This window comes from Camelus bactrianus, chromosome 18 (assembly GCF_048773025.1).
Source record: "Camelus bactrianus isolate YW-2024 breed Bactrian camel chromosome 18, ASM4877302v1, whole genome shotgun sequence".
Taxonomy (NCBI): Eukaryota; Metazoa; Chordata; class Mammalia; order Artiodactyla; family Camelidae; genus Camelus; species Camelus bactrianus.
The window spans coordinates 8481960-8505539 of record NC_133556.1 but is presented as its reverse complement, the minus strand read 5'-3'; the positions used below and the strand labels follow the sequence as shown (position 1 = coordinate 8505539).

The 23580-nt window shown below is 53.7% G+C and overlaps 2 protein-coding genes across 2 annotated transcripts; one reads left to right on the top strand and one right to left on the bottom strand.

Annotated features, from left to right (window-relative positions):
- Positions 1-544: 544 nt before the first annotated feature.
- On the top strand, positions 545-4759 carry METTL27 (methyltransferase like 27). Its single transcript, XM_045508366.2, is given in 7 exon segments — positions 545-664; positions 960-1109; positions 1670-1798; positions 2009-2144; positions 2522-2614; positions 4352-4472; positions 4474-4759. Coding segments are annotated over 6 exon segments (780 nt in total). The 5' UTR covers positions 545-664; positions 960-962; the 3' UTR covers positions 4628-4759.
- A 798-nt stretch (positions 4760-5557) lies between these two features.
- Positions 5558-7313, bottom strand: CLDN4 (claudin 4). The gene has a single exon (XM_010972353.3). It carries the CDS (start codon positions 7084-7086, stop codon positions 6457-6459), a length of 630 nt encoding a protein of 209 aa, XP_010970655.1. The 5' UTR covers positions 7087-7313; the 3' UTR covers positions 5558-6456.
- Between the last annotated feature and the right edge of the window lie 16267 nt (positions 7314-23580).

Genomic DNA, 23580 nt, shown 5'->3' with positions numbered 1-23580 from the left:
AGGCCCTCCCCTGGAGCAATCCAAGCTAATGATGTTGACACAGCTGCGCAAGTCTGTGGACCATACTTTGAGGAGCAAGGCTCCCTGCATTGTCCAATTTGGAGGCCACTAGCACAGATGGCTATTTAAATTATTTAAATAAATTTAAAAATTCTTTCCTCAGTTGCACTAGACACATTTCAAGCGCTCAACAGTCACCTGAACAACATATATTATAAAACATTTCCATCACCGAAGAAAGTTCCCCTGGACAGCGTTGTATGGATCTTGGTGACTGTTTTAAAAATAAAGGCTGATCCTAGTTCCCTCTTTGGTCTGCAGGAATTCAGAGGCTCCTGCTGCCTAAAAGCTCATGCTTTGGGGAAGCATTAAGGACGTCAGGAGCCGGGAGGGCACAGATTCGGTCCTCAACTCTGATACCTTGAAAACAGCTTGGAAAAGTCTGAGATCTCCCCAGGCTGGAGGCGGGCCATGAACTTTGAGCTCATTGGCTAGTGGTGGAGGGGGCGGGTTGTCAGCGCATTCCTTTGATTGGATATTTGTCTCTTAGCGGAAAGCCAATCATCCAATCATCGAGGGCAGTGGAAGCGAGGGTCAGTCTTACTGTACAGGCCCAGCCGCAAGTTTCGGCGCCCACCTACCCACCTGGCAGGTCAGATTGGCGGTGAGTTCTGACCTTCTATCGCCTTAGAGGCCCTTCTGCCCTGGAAGCCCGCTCACAGTGGCCGGAGGTAGAGAGGTGGGGGCAGATCCTCCCTCCCGCCATAGGGAACACCCCTTCCCCTTCCCGCCTCCCTGAGCTCCCAGGTGTCTACCCTCGCGCTCTCTGTGCTGAGTGACCCCGACTGTGAATCGGATTGCATTGTGCCGGTGGCCGGGAGAGGTCGCGTCCTAACAGCCTCCTCTGCTGGGGATGATGGGTGGGAGGGGAGGAGAGTGAGGATTAAGGTGGGCCTCAGGACATGGAGGCCGGTACCCACAGGAGGATGGCTCAAGAGGAGGGCAAGAGCCTGCCCGAGGTGCAGGCACGAGTCAGAGCCTCTCATGGCATCACCGACCTGACCCACAAGCTCCAATTCTATGACCACTGGGCTCCGGACTATGACCAGGTAAACCCGCCAGGATCCACTCCTCTGCCTCTCTCAGCTCACCTGGCCTCAATTTTCCTATCTGTAAAGCCGGAATAGTAAGCCTTGCATCATCCTAGGGCGATGAATGTGACAGGGAGGTGAGATCTGGGTGCAGTCCTGCAGTCCCATCTCCTCTCGGACTGGCTCCTCGTTAGCCTACACACAGTGGCCCTGCACTCTAACCAACTCTAGCATTCGAGATTGGCAGCCCCTAGAGATCCAGGGCCAAGACCTTTCCACCCTGGGACTGCAGTCCAAGCAGAGGGGCTGCCTAGAGGAGGTGCCACTGAGAGGTTACTTTGGACTAAGCAGAGAGCAATGCTGAGGCACACAGAAAGGGCACCATCAGTGAGCTGGGGGCTACTCTCCAGTCCCCGCCCCTTGGCAGAGGAAAGCACTTCATGCCTGGGTCTCCCCTCACTGTAGTCCCAGCAGGCCCTGGGCCCCCAACACACAAACAGAACTTGGTCTGGCAGTCCACAAGGAGGTCACTCAAACACGGGCACAGGGTGGTTGTTGGCTCAACACTCTGTCCCCAGGATGTGGCCACGCTGCAGTACCGTGCCCCCCGCCTCGCAGTGGACTGCCTCACCCAAGCCCTTCCGGGCCCACCCCACACTGCCCTGATCCTGGATGTGGCCTGTGGCACCGGCCTAGTGGCTGCAGAGGTGAGGCCATCATGGATTCCCTGCCCTCCCTTCAGCCCCCACTTGCTCAAAATTCCTCTTACCCCTGGCCCCAGATCTCTGCCTACCCCTTCAGACTCACTGCTCCCACACTTGGCCACATCCACTGTAGGGCACGCTGTCCTCCTTGAGGTTCAGGGACCCAGCTGGGACGTGGCCAGTGTGAACTGTGACTGAGTTCCCCTACCCCAGCTGCAGGCTCGGGGCTTCCTCCAGCTGCATGGGGTGGATGGGAGCCCAGGAATGCTGAAACAGGCCCGGGTCCGCGGCCTCTACCAGCACCTCAGCCTCTGCACCTTGGGCCTGGATCCTCTGCCCAGCGATGAAGGTACTTCTCCTCCCTCTTCGATACCCTAAGGCCTACCCACCCTCTGACTGAATCCACCTGACAGAGGCCCTCTCTTTTGCCAAGATTCTATCCCCCTTGCTGAGCCCTCCACGAGCCTCCTCCCACACTGAGCCCCTAGTCCCCTTCTGAACCCCCCAGTGCCTCTTGGAGACGCTCTCTCTGAGCCCTCCATCTCATGATCTGATCTCAGCCCAGGACTGGGCCACACCTGCCATATCCCCCACAGGGTCTGTTTCCCACAGACACCAGTGGCAGGCCTGGTCCCTCCCCAGGTCCCACCATGGGTACCGTCCTCCAGGGTACTCTGAGTCCACACTGAAGACCAGCCAACACACCATATCCACACCCCCACACAGGGACCTTTGATGCAGTACTGATGGTGGGTGCCCTCAGTGATGGCCAGGTGCCCTGCAGTGCAATACCTGAGCTCCTGAGAGTTACCAAGCCAGGTGAGAAGCAGCCCATCCAACCACACACACACACCTTCCCTTCCCCACACCCACAGACACAAGCCTCAGAAATCCTCAGGCCAAGTGAGGGGTACGGTCGCACCCAGGATCACAGCCTAGCATCCCAGCCACCAGCTGGCAGCGCAGGCTCAGCCTCACCTGCCAGCATCAGCAGACCCAGGCAAACAGGCTGGATGGACAGGTGGCCAACTTGCTTATTCATTGGGAAAACAGAAACAACTCCACTCTCCTCTCCAGCCTCTGTTTTCTCACCTATAGGCAGAGTGGCACCATCCCTTCCCCGTAGGATTGCAGTGAGAATTGGGTAAAATAGAGTCTGTAAGGTCTGTGTTTCAGTCCTGGCACATAGTAGGGGCTCAGTTCAGTTCCTTCATCTTCTAGCTTCCTCACTAACTCAGGGACAGCTGTTAGGTGAGTCTCTTTATCGTTTGTGGCCTCAGTTTCCTCATCTGTGAAATGGGGCCATTCAGGTGAGTTGATGGATGTGAGCACTTTTCTGTAGACTCCACACAGAGGGCTTAGGTGCAGGTGAGGATTGTGTTTAAGGTGCTCCTACTGTGTGCCTTGCCCCATGCTTGCCTCTGCCCTGGGGAGAAGGTACACACCCCACCCACCACGCCATGGGTAGGGGTCAGGGGAAATGACCAGGCCAGAGGTGGGCCCACAGGACTGTGTGTGTGCTCAGTACACCGAGAATCTAGAGAAGGAGGCATTTCTGATAGCTGGGGTGGGAGGGAGGGGCAGTCCTCACAGGAACACAGCCCAAGCGAAGTCACAGGCAGAAAGAAAGGAGACTGACAGAGTATGAGGGTCATGAGGCTCAGGACAGGTCCTCGCTGCAGAACAGAATCTGGAAGCCCCGAAGGTGCCCCTATCACAGCAAGATTGCATCTCCTCCCTGCCCCACTCACCCCTGCCAGGCCCAGCAGGTGTAGTCAGGCCTCATCCTCAGGAACCACAGAAGCTGCCAGATTCAGGGATGTTGGTGATGTCAGAGAGAAATAGCAGCCAGGTCCAGGAGGATAGGAAACTTACATTATCTGAACCAGTAAGAACCAGGCCTCCTCACCCAGCATGTACTTGCCAGGCCCCTTAGCCAGCCAAAGAACTCTTTGCCTGTCCACGTGTCACAGGCTCCCCTGCTTCAGAACCTTTCCTTTCCCCACTCCTCCAGCAGCTTCTTACCCCTTCCTCCAGGAAGCCTTCCAGACGTTAGTCTCTCCTAAGAGTATCTGAGCCTGCACTGGGTGTACTGTAGGTGCCTAAAGAGACCTGGAGTGATGAGGTCATTCATTCGTTCAGCCAGCGCTTACTGACTGTGCCGGCCTTCCCATGAGACAGGGATAATCATCCCACACTACCAGCTGGGAAACTGAGGCTCCAAGAGGTGAAGGGACATACCCAAGGTCCAAAGCCCATGTGTGTTCAGACACAGCCATATCCTCCAACAGAGGGCTGGGTGAGCAGTGAGAAGGGAGCCCCTTCTGTCAAGGGGATGAAGCCAAGAATTCCTAGTGTTAAGGACACTTGGGCCTTGGAGGGTACAAGGAGGCCATCAAACTGAGGAAGCAGAGGGTGTTTCTTGGGGAGGGATCAGTGAGCACGAGGGACTTGGAGACGGGAAGTGCTGGCCTGGGGACAAAGCTGGGAGAAGTTCCGCCCTGGAGCAGGAAGGGGACAACCTTCCCTGTTGGCTCCTCCCCCGCCCCTCCCCAGGTGGGCTGGTGTGTCTGACCACCAGGACCAACCCATCCAACCTTCGATACAAAGAGGCACTGGAGGCCACCCTGGACAGGCTGGAGCAGGCTGGGGTGTGGGAACGCCTGGTGGCCTGGCCTGTGGACCGGTGGGAACTGGCCACCTCGGAGCTCGAGTTGGGGCCTGGCGCCTCTGACAGCGATGGCTTCATCTCCGGCATCGTCTACCTGTACCGCAAACAGGAGGCAGGTTGAGGGAGCAAGTCCCAGCACCTCACCCCCAGCTGGCCTCTGACCCTCCCTGTGGCCTCAGCCAGGCCCGGCCTGGGGCCTCCTCTGCTTTACCTGTGAATCGGGGCCGCTGTGCCAGCCCTGCCCCTTGGGGGAAGCTGTCCCTATTAAACGAGCCCCAGAAGGGGCAGCAGAATGCTGGCTCTGTGGTTCTTCACCCCAGGAAAGAGTGGCATCTGTCCCTGAGAAGGACAAGTGAGAAGAGACAGGACTGAGGGCCCCCACCCCCGGCTGTCCCTGCACCAAGCACGGCAGGACCACAGATGTGACTTTTCGACTCCTCCCAGGGCGGTGCACCCCCACCTCTAACCCACATACCAGGAGCCCGGGCTTACACATCTGGGCCTGTGACGCTTCCACGGGTCCAGGCTTCGGTGTCATTTCTAAAGGGATCGGAATGTGGCTCTCCAGGCGGAGCTGGGAGGCAGGTGAAAGGGCAGCATGGTGGTGAGAATGTGAACAGGGCAGATGATAATTCCTCCAAGCAGGAGCCATGGGAAGGCTTCACGGGGGAGGAGGCTCAGAGCTGGGTCTTCAGGACGAGCAGGATTCAGAGGGGTGGAGAAGGGGAAAAGGACATTCCAGGATGAGGGCAGGGACGGCCTGAGCAAAGGCTGGGAGACAGGACCTGGGGGGTGAGCAGACCAGCCTGGCTGCCCAGACAAAACTGAGACAAAGGAGAGGAGGGCAGGGAGCCCACCCCCCAGGACTGGCTGTTTCATCTGTCCTCCCCCCCTGGGTTCCCCAGCACTTCAGGGTCCTGGGCTTCACCCTCTAACAAACAAACAGAGGGCTTGAGCAAGGTGATTCCAAAGGTCAGGGCCAGTTTCACTATCTCACAATTCCCCCAAACCAGTTTTGTGTGTTCCTGCCTGGGGTCCAGGCCCTCACCCTGTCCCGCCTACCTCCACAGCAGAAATCAAACGATAGAGCCTTCCTGTGCACAGGTCCCGTTTATTGTAGAAAATAATAGCAATTACCGTGACAAATAGTTTAAATTACAAAACAGAAACCACATAGGAGACAAGGAAAAGCCCAGGACTTCCTGGGTTGAGGGCCAGAGACAGACTGCTCCCCAGCCCTCCCCAGGCTGACCAATGACCTTGGCAGGGGGGGAGGACCCAGAGGTGGCCAGTCTCAGGGGGCCTCAGGGTCCTTCTGCTGAGGCTGCAGAGGCAGATCCCTGAGGAGGCGGGGTGGGGGCTGGAAGGGGTGCTGGCAGCCTCGGCTGCCTCTCTGGCCCCCTCCCCCACCACTACCCAAACCAGTTTGTGGCATCTCCGCCCCTCCCCTCTAAACCTGTCCGTCCACTCTGTGCTCAGCAACCGTGCTCCACGGGCAGGTGGGTGAGCAAGGCAGCCATTCTCGTGGCCACAGGTTTCCTTGGGCTAGGCACAGCCCAAGTGCTCGCTGATCCACCCAGAGGATGCTGGCTGAAGGAGTGGGGAAGATCACAGAAGGGGACAGTGGTCAACACGGGCATGGTCCCATCGTCCACTGGGCACCCACTCAGAGGCAGAGCCCAAGCAAAGTCAGAGCTGAGCTGTCCCGGCCAGCAGGAGCCAGCCCCCTCTATCCACAGCTATTCAGAGGAGAGTGATACAGGAGTCTCTTTCCATCCATCCTTGCTAGCGTTGGAGGTGGTCTTGGGAAGGTGTCTGAGAGGGCCAGAAGGGGCTGAGGGCTGCCAGCCAATGGCCTGGCTCAGTCCCTGCTTGCCCAGCCACCAGGAGCCTGTGGCTGTGTCAGGGCCATCCCGGGGTCACAGGTTGCAGGTCACAGCTCAGTCCAGGGAGAAACAAAGGTGAAAGAAAAAGAGTCAACAGTAGCACCTTACACGTAGTTGCTGGCTGGGGCGGAGCGGGCGGCAGAGTACTTGGCCGAATAGGGCTTGTCGTTACGGGGCGGGCAGTTGCAGCAAAGCAGGCCCCCACCGAGCATCAGCAGACCAGCGGCAGCCCAGCCGATGTAGAGCGAGGCTCCCATCTCCCGCTTCTGGCCAGAGGCCACCAGTGGGTTGTAGAAGTCGCGGATGACATTGTGGGCCGTCCAGGACACGGGCACCATCACCAGCAGGCCGGCCAGCAGGAACACCACGCCGGCCACGATCATGGTCTTGGCCTTGGCGCTCTCATCCTCCACGCAGTTGGTGCACTTGCCGCCCACCACCGACAGCAGCACGCCCAGCACGGCCAAGATGATGCAGATGACGATGAGGGCGCGGGCCGCCTGCAGGTCCTGCGGCAGCGCCAGCAGCGAGTCGTACACTTTGCACTGCATCTGGCCCGTGCTCTGCACCACGCAGTTCATCCACAGGCCTTCCCAGATGGTCTGCGACGTGACGATGTTGCTGCCGATGAAGGCCGTCACACGCCACATGGGCAGCGCACAGCTCAGTATGGCGCCCAGCCAGCCCAGCACAGCCAGAGCGATACCCATCACCTGCAGCCCCATGGAAGCCATGGCTCAGCGTCTGCCGGGATCTAGGACCTGGAAGGCAGTGGGGATCCGGCCTTTGGGGCTGTAGGAGTCCAAATGCTGGGGACGAACACTCTGCCTTTCACTACAAGCCTGGAGGCAAAGCCAGTTGGAGCAACTCCGAGCGGGAGAGTCAGGAGCACAAGCCCGGGGAGTAAGACCAGACCAGTTCCTTCCTGCCAACAGCTGCCGCACGCTCAGACTAAAGACCGAAGCAGTTATAAGGCTCGGCGGGAGGGGCGGTGGCTGAGGGAGGGGTTTCAGTCCCTGGAGCCGCCCCCTGACCAGTTTCGCTAGATTCCTGAGCCTACCAACAAAGGCATTTTAAGGCCCCAGCCCTGGGCTCCTGCGTCATGACCTGGAGAGCCAGTCTCAGGAAACTGCCCTTTCCCCCTGCTGAGGCCCATGCTGAGGTCAGGCAGACACTGAGTCACAGCCTACAGGCACCTGGACAGATGGTGGGGGAGGTGTGGGTGGGTTATGGGGACAGGGAGTTGGGGGAGCCAGGCCCAGCCAAGTTCAGGGCCTGAAGACCAGACTCCCCGCACCCCAGGGCTCCCTCATACCAGGCTTGGGTGGGTGGGTGGCGGTAGGGACCTTCAGGGAGAGGGTCTGAGGATGGGGTTCTGAGAATGTCAAGGGGGCCACACCTTGATTTCTGTTGTCCTTATCACCTTTATCATTGGCCTGATCATTACTATTAACAGTCTCACCATCCATGCCTCTGCCCCACCAGCGGTCTGGACATTGGTCTAATGCAGTCCAGTTTTAAGGAACAAGGAGCTGGAGGGCCGGGACTCCTGGGTCCATCACTGGCCCCCATCTCTCGCCCACCATCACCTGGCTTCCCAGCCCCGCCAGAGGAGGAGACTTGGAGGTGATGCCCTTTAGGCCAAAGAGAGAAGGAAGGCTGCCCCCATCACAGAAGTTTCGGCCAGTTTCTGCCAGGCTGAGCCTGCTTGACCAGAACTGGATGGGGGAGGTCACCAAGAGCAAGCCATGGGCTAGACCCTGGGGACATCAGCCCCGCAAACGGGTGTTTACTCAGTGAAGATAGACAGAACAGTTGTCTGATAAAGCCAGGATGGGAGCAAAGTCCCGTGAGACTTCAAAGGGGAGTGAGAACTCAGATAGGGTGGAGGTGGGGTTCCGGGGAGGGGGCCTGACATGGAAGGGGTGCTCCCTGGCACAACTCCAATGGGGCGCTGAATTCTTGGGCTGTGCTGCAGAGGGCACTGACGTCAGAAATCACCATGGATGGGTCCCCTGGAGTTGTGCAAGGCAGCCGGACTAGGTGAAGGAGAACGTCGGGGAGAGGGAACAGCGAGGACAAAGGTGCCGAGGTGGGGAAGGGCAGCCAGTTCTGGGAGCCAGAACAGAGGCACAGGAATCCAGTCTGACCAGGGACCGGGGGAGTAGGGGAGGGGCTGGAGTGAAAGAGCCAAAAATCTCTGCCTCAGGCATCACTGAGCCTTGGGCTGTGCACCGAGGCATGGAGATGAACAAGGAGATTGGGTGCCAGGCTGTGGGGTCTCCATGCACGTTAGAAGGGGGTCTGTGGAAATCGGACAGAGGTCAAAGCAGCGCAGGGCTCGAGGGTCTGGAAGGGCTTGATTCAGGGCAGGGGAACCCAGAGGAAGAGGCCATAGTAGCGGTGAGAGAGACTGGCTGGGCTCATCCCGGCTGGATCAAGGGAACCCCACATCCTCTCTTTCCCACATGCTGGGCTCCAGTGAGACCCTGAGCTTTGTCTAACATTGCACCTGGGTGCTGGGGCGCTGTGTGTCCAATCTGACCAGAAGCTTCCTGAAAGAGGACTTCCCAGCAGGTGTGATTTGGGTGGAGGGCTTCTGTGAGCTACTTTGAAGCACGCCTGCTGAACCACAGTGCTGGAGGGGACAATCTAGCATGATGGGGAAGTTGAGGTCCCCGACTGTGGTTGACTGTAACACAGTGGCCTCCCCTCCGAGACTGGGGGCTCCTGGAGGACCGAAGCATGGCTTTATTCAACCTCAGAGCTCAGCGCAGGGGCTGACACATGCTAAGTGCTCACCAAGATAGGAGGCATTACCCCTCCTGGTTCCCAGTTGCCCTCCCGGACTCTCCTCCACACCCTGCCCCCCTCCCCCAGGCACACACACCAACACAAACAGGGATGGTTTCTGCCTGGATCACGCCTCCCCGGGATTTTCCGAACAAGGCTTTGAGGAACAGCACACAAAGAGACCAGTGGACTGAGCAACAGAGATAACTAACTACCCTTCGAGATGAAGGATAAGAGCTTTCCTGCAATGACCTCATCTCAGCCTGCCTGTCAGTAAGCAAGGCAAGAACTTTCCTGCCTGTACACAGATGGGTAAACTGAGGCCTGGAGAGGGTCAGGGATTTGCCCAGCACTTGCCCAGGGACTTGGGTGGGCACGTCATCCCAGCCCTTCAGTAAGGTTTCTGCCTACAGAAGTGAATTGGCCAGAAGGCCAGCCCCCCCCCCCCCACCCTGCTACACCCCCACCAACTTCCTGCTCACGTTCTGGGACAGAGTCAGCTGGTAAGTGGAGAAGCAGGAGTGGGGGAGGGGGAGCGCACAGGCCCTAGAACTTTCCACCTGTGGCCCAACAGAAGTGACTAAGAATCTGTCCTTTCCGGCCCAGCTCAGCCAAGCACATCAGAGGCGGGCGGGGGAGGGGCTGAGAGCTAGGAGGAGGGCAGGTGCCAGAGGGCCCCAGGCAAAGGGCAGGCCCAGGGCAGGGGAGGTCTCCAGAGCTCAGGCAGGGTGGAGGGTGCCCAGGTGTGAAGGAGGAGCAGGAGCGGCTCTGCACTTGAGTGGAGCTGGAGAGATATCTGTTGATGCTAAATTTATGCCGGGAGACACTAACTGGGTCCCACCCACCTGCTGCAGGAAAAACACCAGCAAAGCTGGAACACTTTTCGTATATGCACTCTGACTCCCTGAGCCTGGCTCTCCCAACAGCCCAGATAACCTTTCACTGTGACACTTTATAATGTGTCTGCCATTCATCACCTTTGCTTTTCAGACTGAGTGGGCACTTATTTCTTTTCCTTTGTCCCAACATATACTGTATAATTTTATATCAAACATGCCAGTTGTTATCAAGGACAGCCCTCTCCCCAACCAGATCGGTTCATCCATCCCTGCCCATAACCTTCTTGCCAGCCCTGTGACCTTGGGGAAGCCAGCTCCATCCCTGAGCCTCAACTTCCCTCTTTGTAAAATGAGGATGCAAACACCCCTCCCCTACTGAAGACAAGGGTGAAGTGGGATGAGGATGTGAAAAATGCTTTGTGTGCTGAAGTTCAGTACCAAAGCTAGCATTTCCCATGCCTATAAACCATCCTGCCAGCCCTGTGACCTGGGGAACCCGGCTCCGTCTCTGAGCCTCAACTTCTCTCTTTGTAAATTGAGGGTGTTAGCACCCTCCTCTATCTAAGACACAGATGAAATAGATGAAAATGTGAAGTGGGTGGGGGGTATAGTTCAGCAGTAGAATGCATGCCTGGCGTGCAGAAAGGCCCGGGTTCAATCCCCAGGGCCTGCGTTAAGGGAAAAAAAAAAGAGGACGTGAAAATGCTTTGTGAGCTGAAAACTTTAGGACCCTGAGGAGGGAAGAGGGAAGCAATCCCTCAGCTCTGGTCCCGCTGGTACCAAATGGGAGATAGGACTTCTCAGACCCTTGTCCGCAAAGTGCCAGGGGAGCCAAGTCTTTGATCACAATACACATATACACACAAACGCATGCACGCACGCACACATGCACGCACAGAGTGCCTCAAGCCCAGCTCCTCAGGAAAGAGACAGATAAAAACTCTCATTCAACCCTGACCCTGAGGTGACCTGCTGTCTTCTGAGCCTTCTGTGCCCTTTTCTGGCCTGTGCGGATCTACCAGACTCCTGCCTGGGCGACCAGAAGAATCTCCAGGGGACCTGGGTCCCAGAACTTTCAATCCTCATCTTCCAGGACCAGAAACTCTAAGGCCCAGTCAGCCAGTGTCAAAATTATTCCTCACCAGACATAGCATCTTGATCTTTATAAAACCAAGGGTCTTTTTTGAAGGCAAAAAAAGCAGCAGCCTCACTCTCAGCTTGGAAGTTAGTCTAGCTGGAAGTTGGTTCAGAACTAATTATTTTTGCAAGAGTTCACTCACTTCTCAGCCCACAGACACAAGTTAAGATTCTGTTCTTTTTTAACCAGTGACAATGCTGTTAAATTGAAAAATTTCTTAAATTTCAGGAAATAATCTGCAAAGGGTTGTCATAATTCTCTGTGAGTGTAAACATGGTGTCATGAGTCACTTCGGAGCCACCTCCCACATTGTCCCAGGAGGAGGATCTCCTGGATGCTTCCAGCAAACAGGTGGTCACTTCTAGACCTGAGCCGGTGTGGACCGGCCACTTCCTGATGGCTCTGGCAACGATGGGGACTTTACCAGGGCAGACCCAGCACTGGCTGGGAGGGCTGAGCCCCAGGCTGGGACTTTCAGAGTCTGGGGAAGAATGTGGCAGTCCCTTCATGCCTCTTCTCTGAAACCACCCAGCCCTCCCTGGGCTGAATCTCAGCTCTGTCACTACCGATTCTGTGACATTGGGCAACAGAATTAAACTCTCTCAACCAATGTCCTCATCTGGGTAAGGAGGATGACAACGTCTCCCCTCCAGACACTGAGAGGCTCGGGGAAAACATGGAATCAAGGCCAGCCCACTGAGATTCTGCTGGCCGCCCTGCCAGGGGTCTGGCAGGCCCAGCACAGGCTACAGGAGGCCAGGGCCTGGGCTGAGCGGGTAGCCGTCCTCCTGCCCTGGCCCGGGCCTGGCACTCCGCACCAGCGGCCATCCTCTCTACTTGACCCAGGAGGGCTTAATGACAGGCCTGGTTGCACAGGAGGCCCGGCCAGACTGGCTGAGCCAACGCTGCCCCACGTGGGCTGAGGGGGAAGGTGGGGGCGGGGGTGGCATCTCCAGCGAAGGGAAACAGGACCACACTGCTGGCTGCAGTCCCTCAGCCCAGACACAGAGGGCACTTCTGGGGACAGGACAGCGGGATGGGGATGTGCTGAATGGCTTTGGTTAGAGAGAAGGGCGCAGACGGTGGGAAGGGTTCTGTGAAGGGCAGGAGACTTAAAGACAGGATGGGACCAAGTGAGATTTTAATTTCTTTCCATTAGATTAGTGCTTCTGAGTCCAGCTTCTGCCTGGTGGTTTCAAAGAGTGGAGCCATCCTCCCATCCCACCCTGCTGTCCCGCCCTTCACAGGCCCCTCCTCTACTTCTCAGAGAGGTCCCTCCCAGGCCCCAGACAAAGAACCTCCTTCCCACTCACCCCGCCCCTCCCCCTGCTCCCCCTGCCTCTCTTCAGAGCAGCCCTCATCTCTGCTGGCTGTATCTTTACTTTCATCTTCCAGAGGCTGTAGAACAAGAAGACCTACAGACCAGGGGATCCCAGAGGACCCTCTAATATTTTGGAGGGGTCAGTCCTGCCCAGCCTCCCACCCCCCTAGACGGGAAAGCCTCCTTCCACCAGCCCTCCCCTCCCGTTGGTCAGCAAGAGTCGGGCCAGGCAGTAGGCTAGGTGCCTTAGGATTATGGGAAATCATTTTGTTTTATAAAGAACCATACAGGGCATCATCAGTCCCATCTTAGAGATGAGAAAACTGAGGCTTGGAGAACTGATGTCATGTTCTAGGGCCGCCAGAATATTGAGAAGACCAGGAATTTACAGCCAGCCCTGCCTGATTCTGCGGCTCAGCCTCTAAACCTGCCTCTCAATTATTATTCTGCATTCGTTTCTTTTACTCTTTCAAGATCTTTTCTTTTTTTAGTTTTGAAAAATGTTTAATTTAAGAATTATATAATTTCAAATGTCTTCCAAAATACAGTTTCCTAGATTACTACAAAAGAAAGCAAATTCAACAAGAAAGTTAAATCATTAAATATGTTTCACTAGTATATACATGCAGAACGCCAAGCGATTAATATTTAGCCCTGGAATGCGTACCATGTCTTTTGTTTCTCCTTATTAAAGGCTCAGTCCAGCACTTTGTATAGGCTACGTACACCAGGCAGAGCTCAGCGTCTACCCGGCCCCACCTAAACAAACAAGTCCCTCGACCAGAGAAGCCAGCTCTGTGTGGACTCTGGAGGACACGGTCACCTAGAGCCCAGGGTAGGCTTCCTGGAGGAGGGGGTGGGGAGGAGCAAGGTGAGTAAAAGCTTAGAAGCCTATGGAGAGGAGCAAGTTCTCTGAAAAGGGGAGTGGCAAGGAGCAGAGACAGGGCCTCCGGGGGTGCTGCAGGACATGGAGCCAGGCCGGTGGTGGAGCTGGGCTGGAAAGCAAGTTGGGCACATTGGGAGAAGCCTCAAATACCCAGTGCAGAAGCATGGGGGCACAGCGCAGCCACGGACACGCTTTGAGCAAGGGCAGACCCAGCCAGCTGCACTTGTGGAAAAGTACCTGGACAAGTGTGGTGGGTTATCTGGGGGGGGAGAGACAGGAGGGCTGCCCTGCTCTGGGGTGCACCATGGAGCCTTAAGACAGAAGAGGTGGGCATCGTTATTAAGGGAGCATCTTGACCACAGGACCAGCTGGACCCCCAGAGCAGCCTGCTGGCCCTGGACCAAGACAGACCTTGTCTATGGTGGGCAGAGCCAGAGGCTGGGTCATCCTGCCTTGCTTCCTGTCTGCCCCTCCAGTGGGGACCTCAGGGCATCCTCGAACCCAGCACTTTTTCCTTCCCAGCAGCCTGGGCAAGTTACACACCTGATGATGACAGCTTTCAGAGAAACTGTCTCTGCTTCCATGACACACCGAGAGGGAGAGAGAAACCAGCAGGCCAACCAGGGGATTCCCAGGCAGGCGGCCAGTGAGTCAGTGGTGACAGACCAGGGACAAAACCAGAAGTCTAGGGAGCACAAGTGGTACCTTGCCCCAGCCCCAGGTGACTCAGAGATATTATCCTCCCTGCTGGAGGGCCTCCCAGGCCTGGCCTTGCCAGCCTCCTCCAGCCTTTCTCCTGCTTAAAGGCCTTCAGACCCGGTTGGATGGGTGGACACCACCCACAGATCCTGACCCCTGGCCTTCTTGGGGCCCAGTCTAGCTGCCAGGTCTCTGTCCTACTGCCAAGTGTACCCACTGACCCAGCCCTCATTCTCTGCTGGCTCCCAGCTCTGGATCAGTCTAGTTCTAAGGAGGGCTATAACCAGCCCTGATCTGCTCCATCGGCCAGGGAGCAGGAGGTGGGGCTAAGCCAGGAGCAACCACGCTTGTGGTTAGTTTGAACTTTTTTATTTTTCAGTGTTCTTTTTAGCAGGGCTTAACCTATACAGTTTGAACTTATGATGTGGGCCTGAGAGCTCACCCATGGCCCTCAGTTACACCCTCCCTCCCTCCACACACTTTCTGCTCTCCAGCAAGGCTAGGGGGCTGCAGGTGCCCAAGGGGCTGACCAGCCACCACTGGCTTGGTGTCCCTGCCCCTCAGCATCACTCTACAGCTGCCCCCTTCTCCACTGCCCACCCGGACCACACACCTTGGCTTAAAGCTGCCACCACACACCTGGGTGTGCACCAAGGGCCCCATGTGTTTCTTCCTTTTCTTTTAATCATTCTAGTTCTTTGCCATCTCAGCAGGCTGACAGGACTCTCAACATCAGACCTTCCTGCAGCTCCGCCTCTGACCAAGGATACACAACATCCCAGGACATAGGGAAATCCTCTCTTGAACCATCAGCCATTGCCAAGCCCTGGTTGCCATTGAAACCTCCAGCCTCCAGTCTGCAATGCCCCCCTCAGGGCCTGGGGCTCAGTGGCCTCCCACACTGAGACAGCAGAAATCACTGGCCAGGAACCATATAATCATCAACTAAAAGGTATCACCTTTTGTTTCTGTGACTAGAACCTAACACATAGTAGGAGCTTTTCCTGACACCGCACACTCCCAAGTTGCCCGCACCCCCTAGTCACTGCTTCCTAATGAAGGAATCTCTCCCCCATCATTTTCTCCTGTCCGCACTCTGAAACACCAAACCCTGGCTCTTCGTGACCTTGACCTTGATCTCAGGGTCAAGCTTAGGGAGAGTTTCTGCCTCAGTCTTGCCTCTCTTTCCACCCCACCCCTGGCCAGTCACTGTTGGGAACCGGGGATGGGGAGACAGGGAGAGAGCAAAGGCAAACTGATACAGCAATAACCCACCCACACACCAGCCATTGTTTCCCCAGCCTCCTCACCAGCTTTCCGCCAGCCTCATCCTCCACACCCAGGCCACGGCATCCTTGTGACACACTTGCCGCCAACCCCCACTCACCCACAGAAGCCTTCTCTGGATGCCCCTGATACTAAAATCAGCCATCGTCTGGCCCAGCCTTCCTCTCCTGCTTCATATCCTGGGATCCCAATTCCCTGCCTGGCCACCAGCCCCATCAGCAGCTCATCCCTTGTCCCAGAACGGCTCCCTGGGTCCTCAAGCCTTTGTACATGCTGAGCTTCGTCATTTTGTCACGTGGCAAAGCCCATCCCATCCTCTGAACCCCAGCCCCAAGGCCGTTTAGGGACTACCTCTGGGCTCTCCCCAGTGCTTGTGATCACTCCCTCAGAGCACTTGTCCCACTGTGTGTGGACATGACCGTCCCCCCGCCCCCCCCAGCTAGGCTGGGAGTCCCTCAAGCCCAGGGATGGTGATTTATTTTCCTCTGACTTTCCCACAAAGAGCCTGCATGTGTCCGAATATGCATCAATGACTGGCTACTGAATTTTTACTCTAACTGAACCAGAGTGAAAAAGAAGGCAGATAGTGATATACATAAATGATGTAATAAATAAATCAATGGAAGAGAGATAAATCTCCCATGTAGAAAAGTCCCGCCAAGTGTCTGTAGATACTGTGCCTTCATGGAGGGACGCACACCCCCTCCTTCCTTGAATGTGGCCTGCAGAGTGGCTTCCTTCCAAAGAAGATAATGAGGAAAGGAGGGAGAAAAAGCAACTTCGCAGCGGAGAAACCTGACAAACACTGCCTCAGCCTGGTGACCAAGGTCAACATCATGGCCATAAATCATGTTGCTATGATGCGAAAAAATGGCACTTGAACACTGTGATCTTCCTCTCTAAAAACCCATGATCCCAGTGTGATCATGAGGAAAACGTTAGCTAAAGCCCAACAGAGGAGCGTCGTACAGTACATCTGAACAGGACTCCTCACAACGGTCAAGGTCATCGAAAACAAGGGAAGCTGGAGAAATGGGCAGCCAAGAGGGGCCGAAGAAGCCGTGACGACTACATGTAACGTGTCCTGGATGGAATCCTGGGACAGAAAAAAGCTGTTAGGTAAAAACTAGAAATCAATGTAAATTACGGACTTCCGTTAATAATAATTAATGGAAACAAATGTGTCATCCTAATGTAAGATGTCTGTAATAGGACAACAGGCATGGGGCTTACATGGGAACTCTGTACTATTTTCTTGATTCTTCTGTAAATCTAGAACGATTCCCCTCCCCCCAAAAAAGGCTATTTTTATTTTATTATTATTATTTTCTAATGGAGGTATTAAGGATAGAGCCCAGGACCTTGTGCATGCTAAGCATGCACTATACCACTGATCTAGTCCCCCCATCAAAAAAAAAGTCTATTTTCTAAAAGAAGAAAGGAAGGAAGGAAAGAAAGTAAGCTAGCTAGCTGAGCCCAAGCCCCACCTCCTCCAGGGAGCCTTCCAGGTTTCTGCTCGGGTAGTAAAGGGTTGTTGAGGTTGCCAGCAAACAGGACTTAGGCTCCAGAACCTCTGAAGGGGCATGTCCAGTTCTTAGCAGACGCTTGCTGAAGCACCGAGGTGGCCAGCCATCATGGTGTATTCATATAACTCTTAGATGGTTCAGGAAAAAAAAAAGTGCCTTGGGAGGGGAGAGTGTGTGTATGTGGCAAAATGTTAACAGTTGGTGAACCTGGGGGGAAAGCATGTGAGTGCTCATTGCACTATTCCTGTACCATTTCTGTAGGGTTTTCATTTTTCAAAATAAAAATCTGAGAGAAAAATTAAGAAGGAATCAAGTCAGGCGAGAGTCGTCAGAAGACCCCCCCACACACACACCTGCAAGGAACCACGTGTGCAAAGGTGGTGTGGTATCGGGGAGGCTGTGAGGGACCAGAGGCCTGGAAGGCAGGAGGGGTGGAGAGAAGGGGACGGTGGGCAAGAGGAGGTGGAGGGATAGACAGGTGAAGGTCAAATCCTCAGGGCCCAGGAGGCCAGGGTGATGTGCTGCGGTAGAGCTGAGTCTGTGTGAGGCCAGCAGCAGACATTGGGGTGACCACCAGGGCAGGGCAGGAGCTCCTCAGGCCTGGCTTCCTCATCCAGCCCATCCCTGCCAGGGTCCTAGGGCCTCCCAGGGGCTGGGTCACACGGATACTGCCCACCACCTCCCCACAAACACATATCCAAGGTCCTCCTGGCTCCCGGGTCCCAACCCTCTGGCCACCAATTGCCTGGTCTCTCCCCAGAGCCTAACCCAACACTGTATACACTGGGCTTCTCTGCTGGTGGCTTCCCCGTCCACCTACCTCCGTGGCCCCAGGCCTCCCTTTGGGATGAGTCTGGTACAAAATGACCCTCTCTCTTTCCCTCTCTGTGCTCTGGACAGGCTGGGGTGCTCAGACCTCACTATCTTGGAGGACGAGGCCGGTAACATTAATAACAGTAGCCACTTGAATGTTCACAGCAGCACTATTCCAATAGCCAAAGGAGGAAGCAACCCAAGTGGCCATCAGAGGATAAGTAGATGAGCCATGTGGGCTACATCCATACACTGACATTATTTTTCAGCCAGAAAATGGAACAAAGTGCTAATACAAGCAACAACGTGGATGAACCTTGAAAACAGTATGCTAAATGCAAGAAGCCAGGTAAACTATACATAAAAATAGATTTTTAAAAAAGTTTCTTCTGTATAGCACATGGAACTATGTTCAATACCTTGTAATAACCTTTAATGAAAAACAATGAAAATGAATATATGTATGTATATGCATGACATTGTACTGTATACCAGAAATCGATTGCACTTCAATAAAAGAAAAATTTTTTTAAAAGCCAGGTAAAAAGGCTAAAAATAGTACAATGAGCACTCATCTGCTCTTGTATGATTCTGTTTACGTGAAATGTCTAGAATTGGCACATCTATAGAGACAGAAAGTAGATAAGTGGCTTAGGGCTGGAGAGGATGTGGTGTGGGTGGGCAAAGGGTACAACGAGGTTTCTCTTCATGGTGATGAAAATATTCTAAAATCAACTATGTTGGGGGTATAGCCAAGTGATAGAGTATATGCTTAGCACGCACAAGGTCCTGGGTTCGATCCCCAGTACTTCCATTAAAAAAATAATAAAAGAAAATAATCAACTGTGGTGTTGATTGTGTAACTGTGAATAGACTAAAAACCATTTTGTTATATGCTTTAAATGGGTGAACTGTATGGTATGTGAATTATGTCTCAATAAATCTGCTTCTAAAATAATAATAATTAGCACCTGTCAAAAGCCTGTCAGGTGCCAGGCAGGCCCCACAAGTCTCTGCTAGCCCCTGTAATTGGATAACAGGAGTGGATTTCTGCTCCAACCAAACCGCATTCCTGTGTTGTTGGTTTTTTTTAATTCAACTTAATTGGGTATTCTAAAGATTTTTCTTTTCTATTTTCGATGATTGAAGCTCTTAAGCTGCATGATGGAACTGTTTTGTTTTTTTGGTAAGAAGAGTAAAGCAAGGACCTGGAGACACACACTAGAGCAATCTCCTTAGAAAAATTCAGCACAAGCAGAAGAGAAACACTTAGAGGGGAAAGAGTGGAGGGAGGGTATTTCAAATAGTGAATGTGTAAATCACTTCTAAATTGATAGAAAACAAAATTGGAGTTGAAGAATAAGTAGGTTTCCAATTGGCTGTTGCTGTTTTTTTTTTTTAAGTTAAATAAAAGGGATATCAGCCCCTTCTACCAATGTAGAAACCAAAGAAAGCATAGAGCATTTAAGTGACTTCCCCACGGTCACACGGCTTGGGGGGTAGGATTTGAACCCAGAATGGTCTGAAACCAAAGCCAGTGTGTGTGACCACTACAACAAGCATCAAGTCTACTCGAGATTGTTTTCAAGACGTTACTGAGCCTGGAGGAGCTGGGAAGAAACTTAGAACCCCACAGGGCCCGTCTTCAAAGGCTGCTGGTTCGGTTGTGGACACACAGGAGCCGCCAGACCCGCCCAGGATGGTGCGGGGCTGGGGTGGAGGGTGCAGGAATGTAGCAGCGTAGAGGAAATTCTGGATGCCTGTCCCAAGCAATGCCCCTTCCCCGCAACCACAACTCCTGTCCAGAATGAGCTGGGAAGCCCAGTAGGAGACAGAGGCTCTGGCAGTGGCGCTGCATCCGACGGACAACCACTGCGCGTCCAGCTCCCCGCGGAGGCTGGGCAAGCCCGACTTCCCGGGAGTGTCCCCGTGCGTTTGCTTGTGGGAACTGCAGCCTCCGAAGTATACTCAGCCTGCCGATGGGAATTTTGAATATCGCTCCGGCTCAAGGCAGGTGGAGTGAGGAGAGTTGTGACCGACAGAAAAGTGATGCGCCCGCCCAATGTACCCCCAGGTTGGGGTTCAGCGAAGGGAGGGGTTTCAGTGTAAATGGTAAACCATAGGTAGGGTTGACAATTTTTCATCATGATGAAAAATAAAAGCTGACTATTGCTGTGTGCATGGCAGAGATCCGTCTTTCCCAGCGAGGGCTGGCAGCCCTGAGGTGGGCGCCCTTGGATGTCTGCGGAGGGGCACAACCAGGGTGGCTGAGGCCCTGAGGTAGATGTAAAGGAGGTGGTCATCCAGGGCAGGACTGTGAGGTCCACGGGAAGTAAGTAGCCCATACCGGACCTAGTGGCTGTGGCTCCGGGAGCAGAGGAGGGCCCCCCAGTGGAGACGAGCGTCACTGCAGCCCTCCTCTAATAACCCCCAGGAAAGTCTGGGCACCCCACCTGGGCTCTGTCCTGAAGGGTGGGGTCGGGGTGACTAGACCAGGGCTCCCACTTGAGAACCGAGAGCCTAGGAACGAGGAAGGGGACTTCTCCTCGGCCCTCCACGGAGGGGAGTGAGGAGGGTAAGCAAATGAATGTGTGCCTGTGAGGAGAAAGGAGGGGAGGAGAGGCTGGGGCTGTCCAGGAACCCCTGGGGTGACTGCAATTCCAGAGTCACAGCCCCCTACTCTTCTCTCCTCCTCATTATGCCCACCTGGGCCTAGGACGATGGCAGAAATCCATCGTGTTCATGATGGAATGGAGAGCCAGCCAGGCTAAGGAAAAGCAGCCTATCCCCTCCCCCGCCCCCGCCACAACCTGACCCTGCCCTGAGCCCCTTCCCCTCTGTCAGCGCCAGGCCCTGCTTCTGATCTCACCCCCCGCCCATGGTTCCATGGGAGAAAGAGCTTAATGAAGAGGCAAGAAGAGGGGGAAGAGGACCCAAAGAAGGGTCTTCAGTGAAGGGAGAGGTGGGAGGTTCACTCCCAGAGAGTGAGCAGGGGGCGGCTCTGAGTGGGCAGAATATTCAGGACAAAGAATAGACCGAGAAAGCCCTGAGGGGTGGGTCCGGTAGAGGCTGGGTCCCATCTGGGCAGCACCCTTGGCACAGCTCTGAGGCAGCCCGCAGGCTGGGTTTCGGCAGGCCTGCCTGAAAACAGAAGAGGCTGGGGCGGGGCCTCTTTATGGCTCCTGGCGAAACTGGCCCTGGGGACAGGGAAGAAGTTTCTCCAGGGCAGTGGGAGGAGGAGTAACTCACTCCTCCCTCCCAGGCTCATGACACCCCAGAGCCTGGGAATTACCCAAAAGCAGCCAACCAGACCAGGCTGAGAGAAAACAGCTTCACCCTTCCCTGGCCACTGTCACCTCATACCTCCCCCCATCACCCACAGGGCGAGAAACACACACACCCTCTCACACAAACACAAACCCACACAGACACACACCCATGGGCTAGGCCCCAACCTGACCTCCCACCCAGAGATAAACATCCAGCACCTGCAGACAGCATCCCCACCCGGAGTCCTCCCCCGCCCCACCCCAGCAGAGAACAGCCCACTCAGAAGCCCACCCCTACTCACTCCCAGAAAAGCATGGCGCCAGGTGAGCCCGAAGACCAGCTCGCAGACACAGCCAGACTCAGGTGTGGGCCCACCCCGGCCTCAGAACCAGTTTTGCTTCTCAGCTGGCCCATTTAAGAGGCTCCTTAGGGAAAGAGAGAGAGGGAGGGAGGTGGGGCAGCAGAGATGGAGGGGATGCCCAGTCGGGGTGGGTTGGGGGGGATCCCAGCCTGGCTGCCGGGGTGAGAAAACATACACTGGGTGTTCACCTCCCTGGAGCCACGCACTTTAACATCATAAGAATCGGAGGTGTCCCTACCCCTGCCTTCACTGCTGGAATCCACAGCACCTGAGCACAACTGGCCGTTTCTGCCCCCGGCTGCGGCATCTGCTGGTTTGCTTAGTAGCTCCCAGTGCCTGTGATGGGCCTTCCCGGGGCAGGGTCTGTCTCCCCCTTGGAAAGCTCTCCCCAAAGCAAGGCCACGTCTCTCCAGTCAGACCAGGGCCTCAGAGTTGAAGACAGCAGGTGTGCCAGATATGACTGCTTTTATTGGAAACAACAAAAACTGACAATGTTTAACTCAAGTCAAAAAAAAAGGTATCGGAATTGGAGGGAATAGTTATAGAATATATACTGAGGTTTCTTTCCAAAGCAAAATAAGACTAGCATGTAAATAAATAAATTCTAATCTAGATATTAGAAATAAACCAAACATCCAAATGAGAAAACTGTAAAACTTTTAGAAGAAAATAGAGGAGACTATCTCTGTTTCTTGGGGCTGAGGAAGCATTTCTTCTTTTTTTTCTTTTAATAAATCTTTTTTTTTTTTTTAATGGAAGTACTGGGGATTGAACCCAGGACCTCGTGCATGCTAACCACACACTTTACCACTGAGCTATACTCTCCCCCTGCATTTCTTAAATAAGATACAAAAGTATATTAAAAAGAGAAATTGATAAATTTGAGCACATTCAAGAACTGGCACGATCAAAGACAATAAAAAAGTTTTTAAAAGTAAGCTATATGCCACCCATATAGCCGACAAATGATTAATAATCAGAATACGTAAGGAACTTCTATAAATCAGTAAGAAAAAGACAACCTATTAGAAAGACAAAGGCTGTGAATTGGCATCCTATAGAAGAAACTGGAATGACCAGTGAATATATGAAGAGAAAGGCAAATTACAGCAATGAGTTATGATTTCACAGCCACAGAAGAACAAAAGTGAAAAGTGACACTATCCAGAGTTGACAGAAAAGTGTGGCATCAGAAACTCTCCAACGTGCTGGAGGGATTATGAGTTGGTACAATTTTAGAGAATCGTTTCGCAATATCTGGTAAGGTGGATGATGTATGTACCTTATGACCCAACACTTCCACTTCTAGAGAAACTCTCAGGCATGTGGCCCTGAAGGACAAGGACACGTGTCACATCCTGCATGCAATAGGAAAACAATCAGAAACAACTCAAACGCTCGTCAAGAGAAGAAGGGATATGAATTGTGACACAATTGAATACTGAAAAAGAATCAACTACTGACACACATAACAACATGAATGGACCTCACACACATTGTATTGAGTTAAATCATATACAGATGAGTACACACTGTAATGCCACTTATATAAAGGTCAAAAACAAGCAAAAGTAATCAATAGTGACAGAAGTTAGAAAGTGGCCACCTCTGAGGAGAGGGACAGGGACAGGACACCAGAAAAGCTTCTGGGATTATATAAATGCTTTATATCTTGATTTGGGTGGTGGTTACATGATGTGTACAAATGTAAAAATTTCATCAAGCTATACCTTTAAGATTTGTCCATTTTAAGGAACTCAGTGAATGTATTTTATGCCTCAAAAAGACACTTCACGGCAAAAGACCTGAAAATGGTAAAAGATAAGCTGTAGTCTGGGAAAAGATATTTGCAACCCATATAACCAACAAATGATCGGTACTGAGGACATGTAAAGAAGTTCTATAAATCAGTAAGAGAAGGACAAACAACCCGACAGAAAACCAGGCAAACACTACCAGTAAGTAGCTCACAGGAGAGAACACTGAGATTAACAATGAACAGAGGGAAAGATGCTCAGTGTCACTAATAATCAGAGAAATGCAAATTAAAACAATAATGAGATGCCACTTGACACCCACAGAAAGACAAAAGACAAAAAGTCTGATGCTACCAAGTATTGGCAGAGATGTGTAGCAATAGGAACTCTCTAGCCTGCTGGAGGGAGTGTTTATTAGTGCAGTTTCAGAGAGTTGTTTGACAATACCTGGCTAGGGTGAGAGATGCATATACCCTATGAGGCAGCAATGCCACTTCTAGAGAAACTCTCACGCATATGCACCCGGAGTCATTTACAA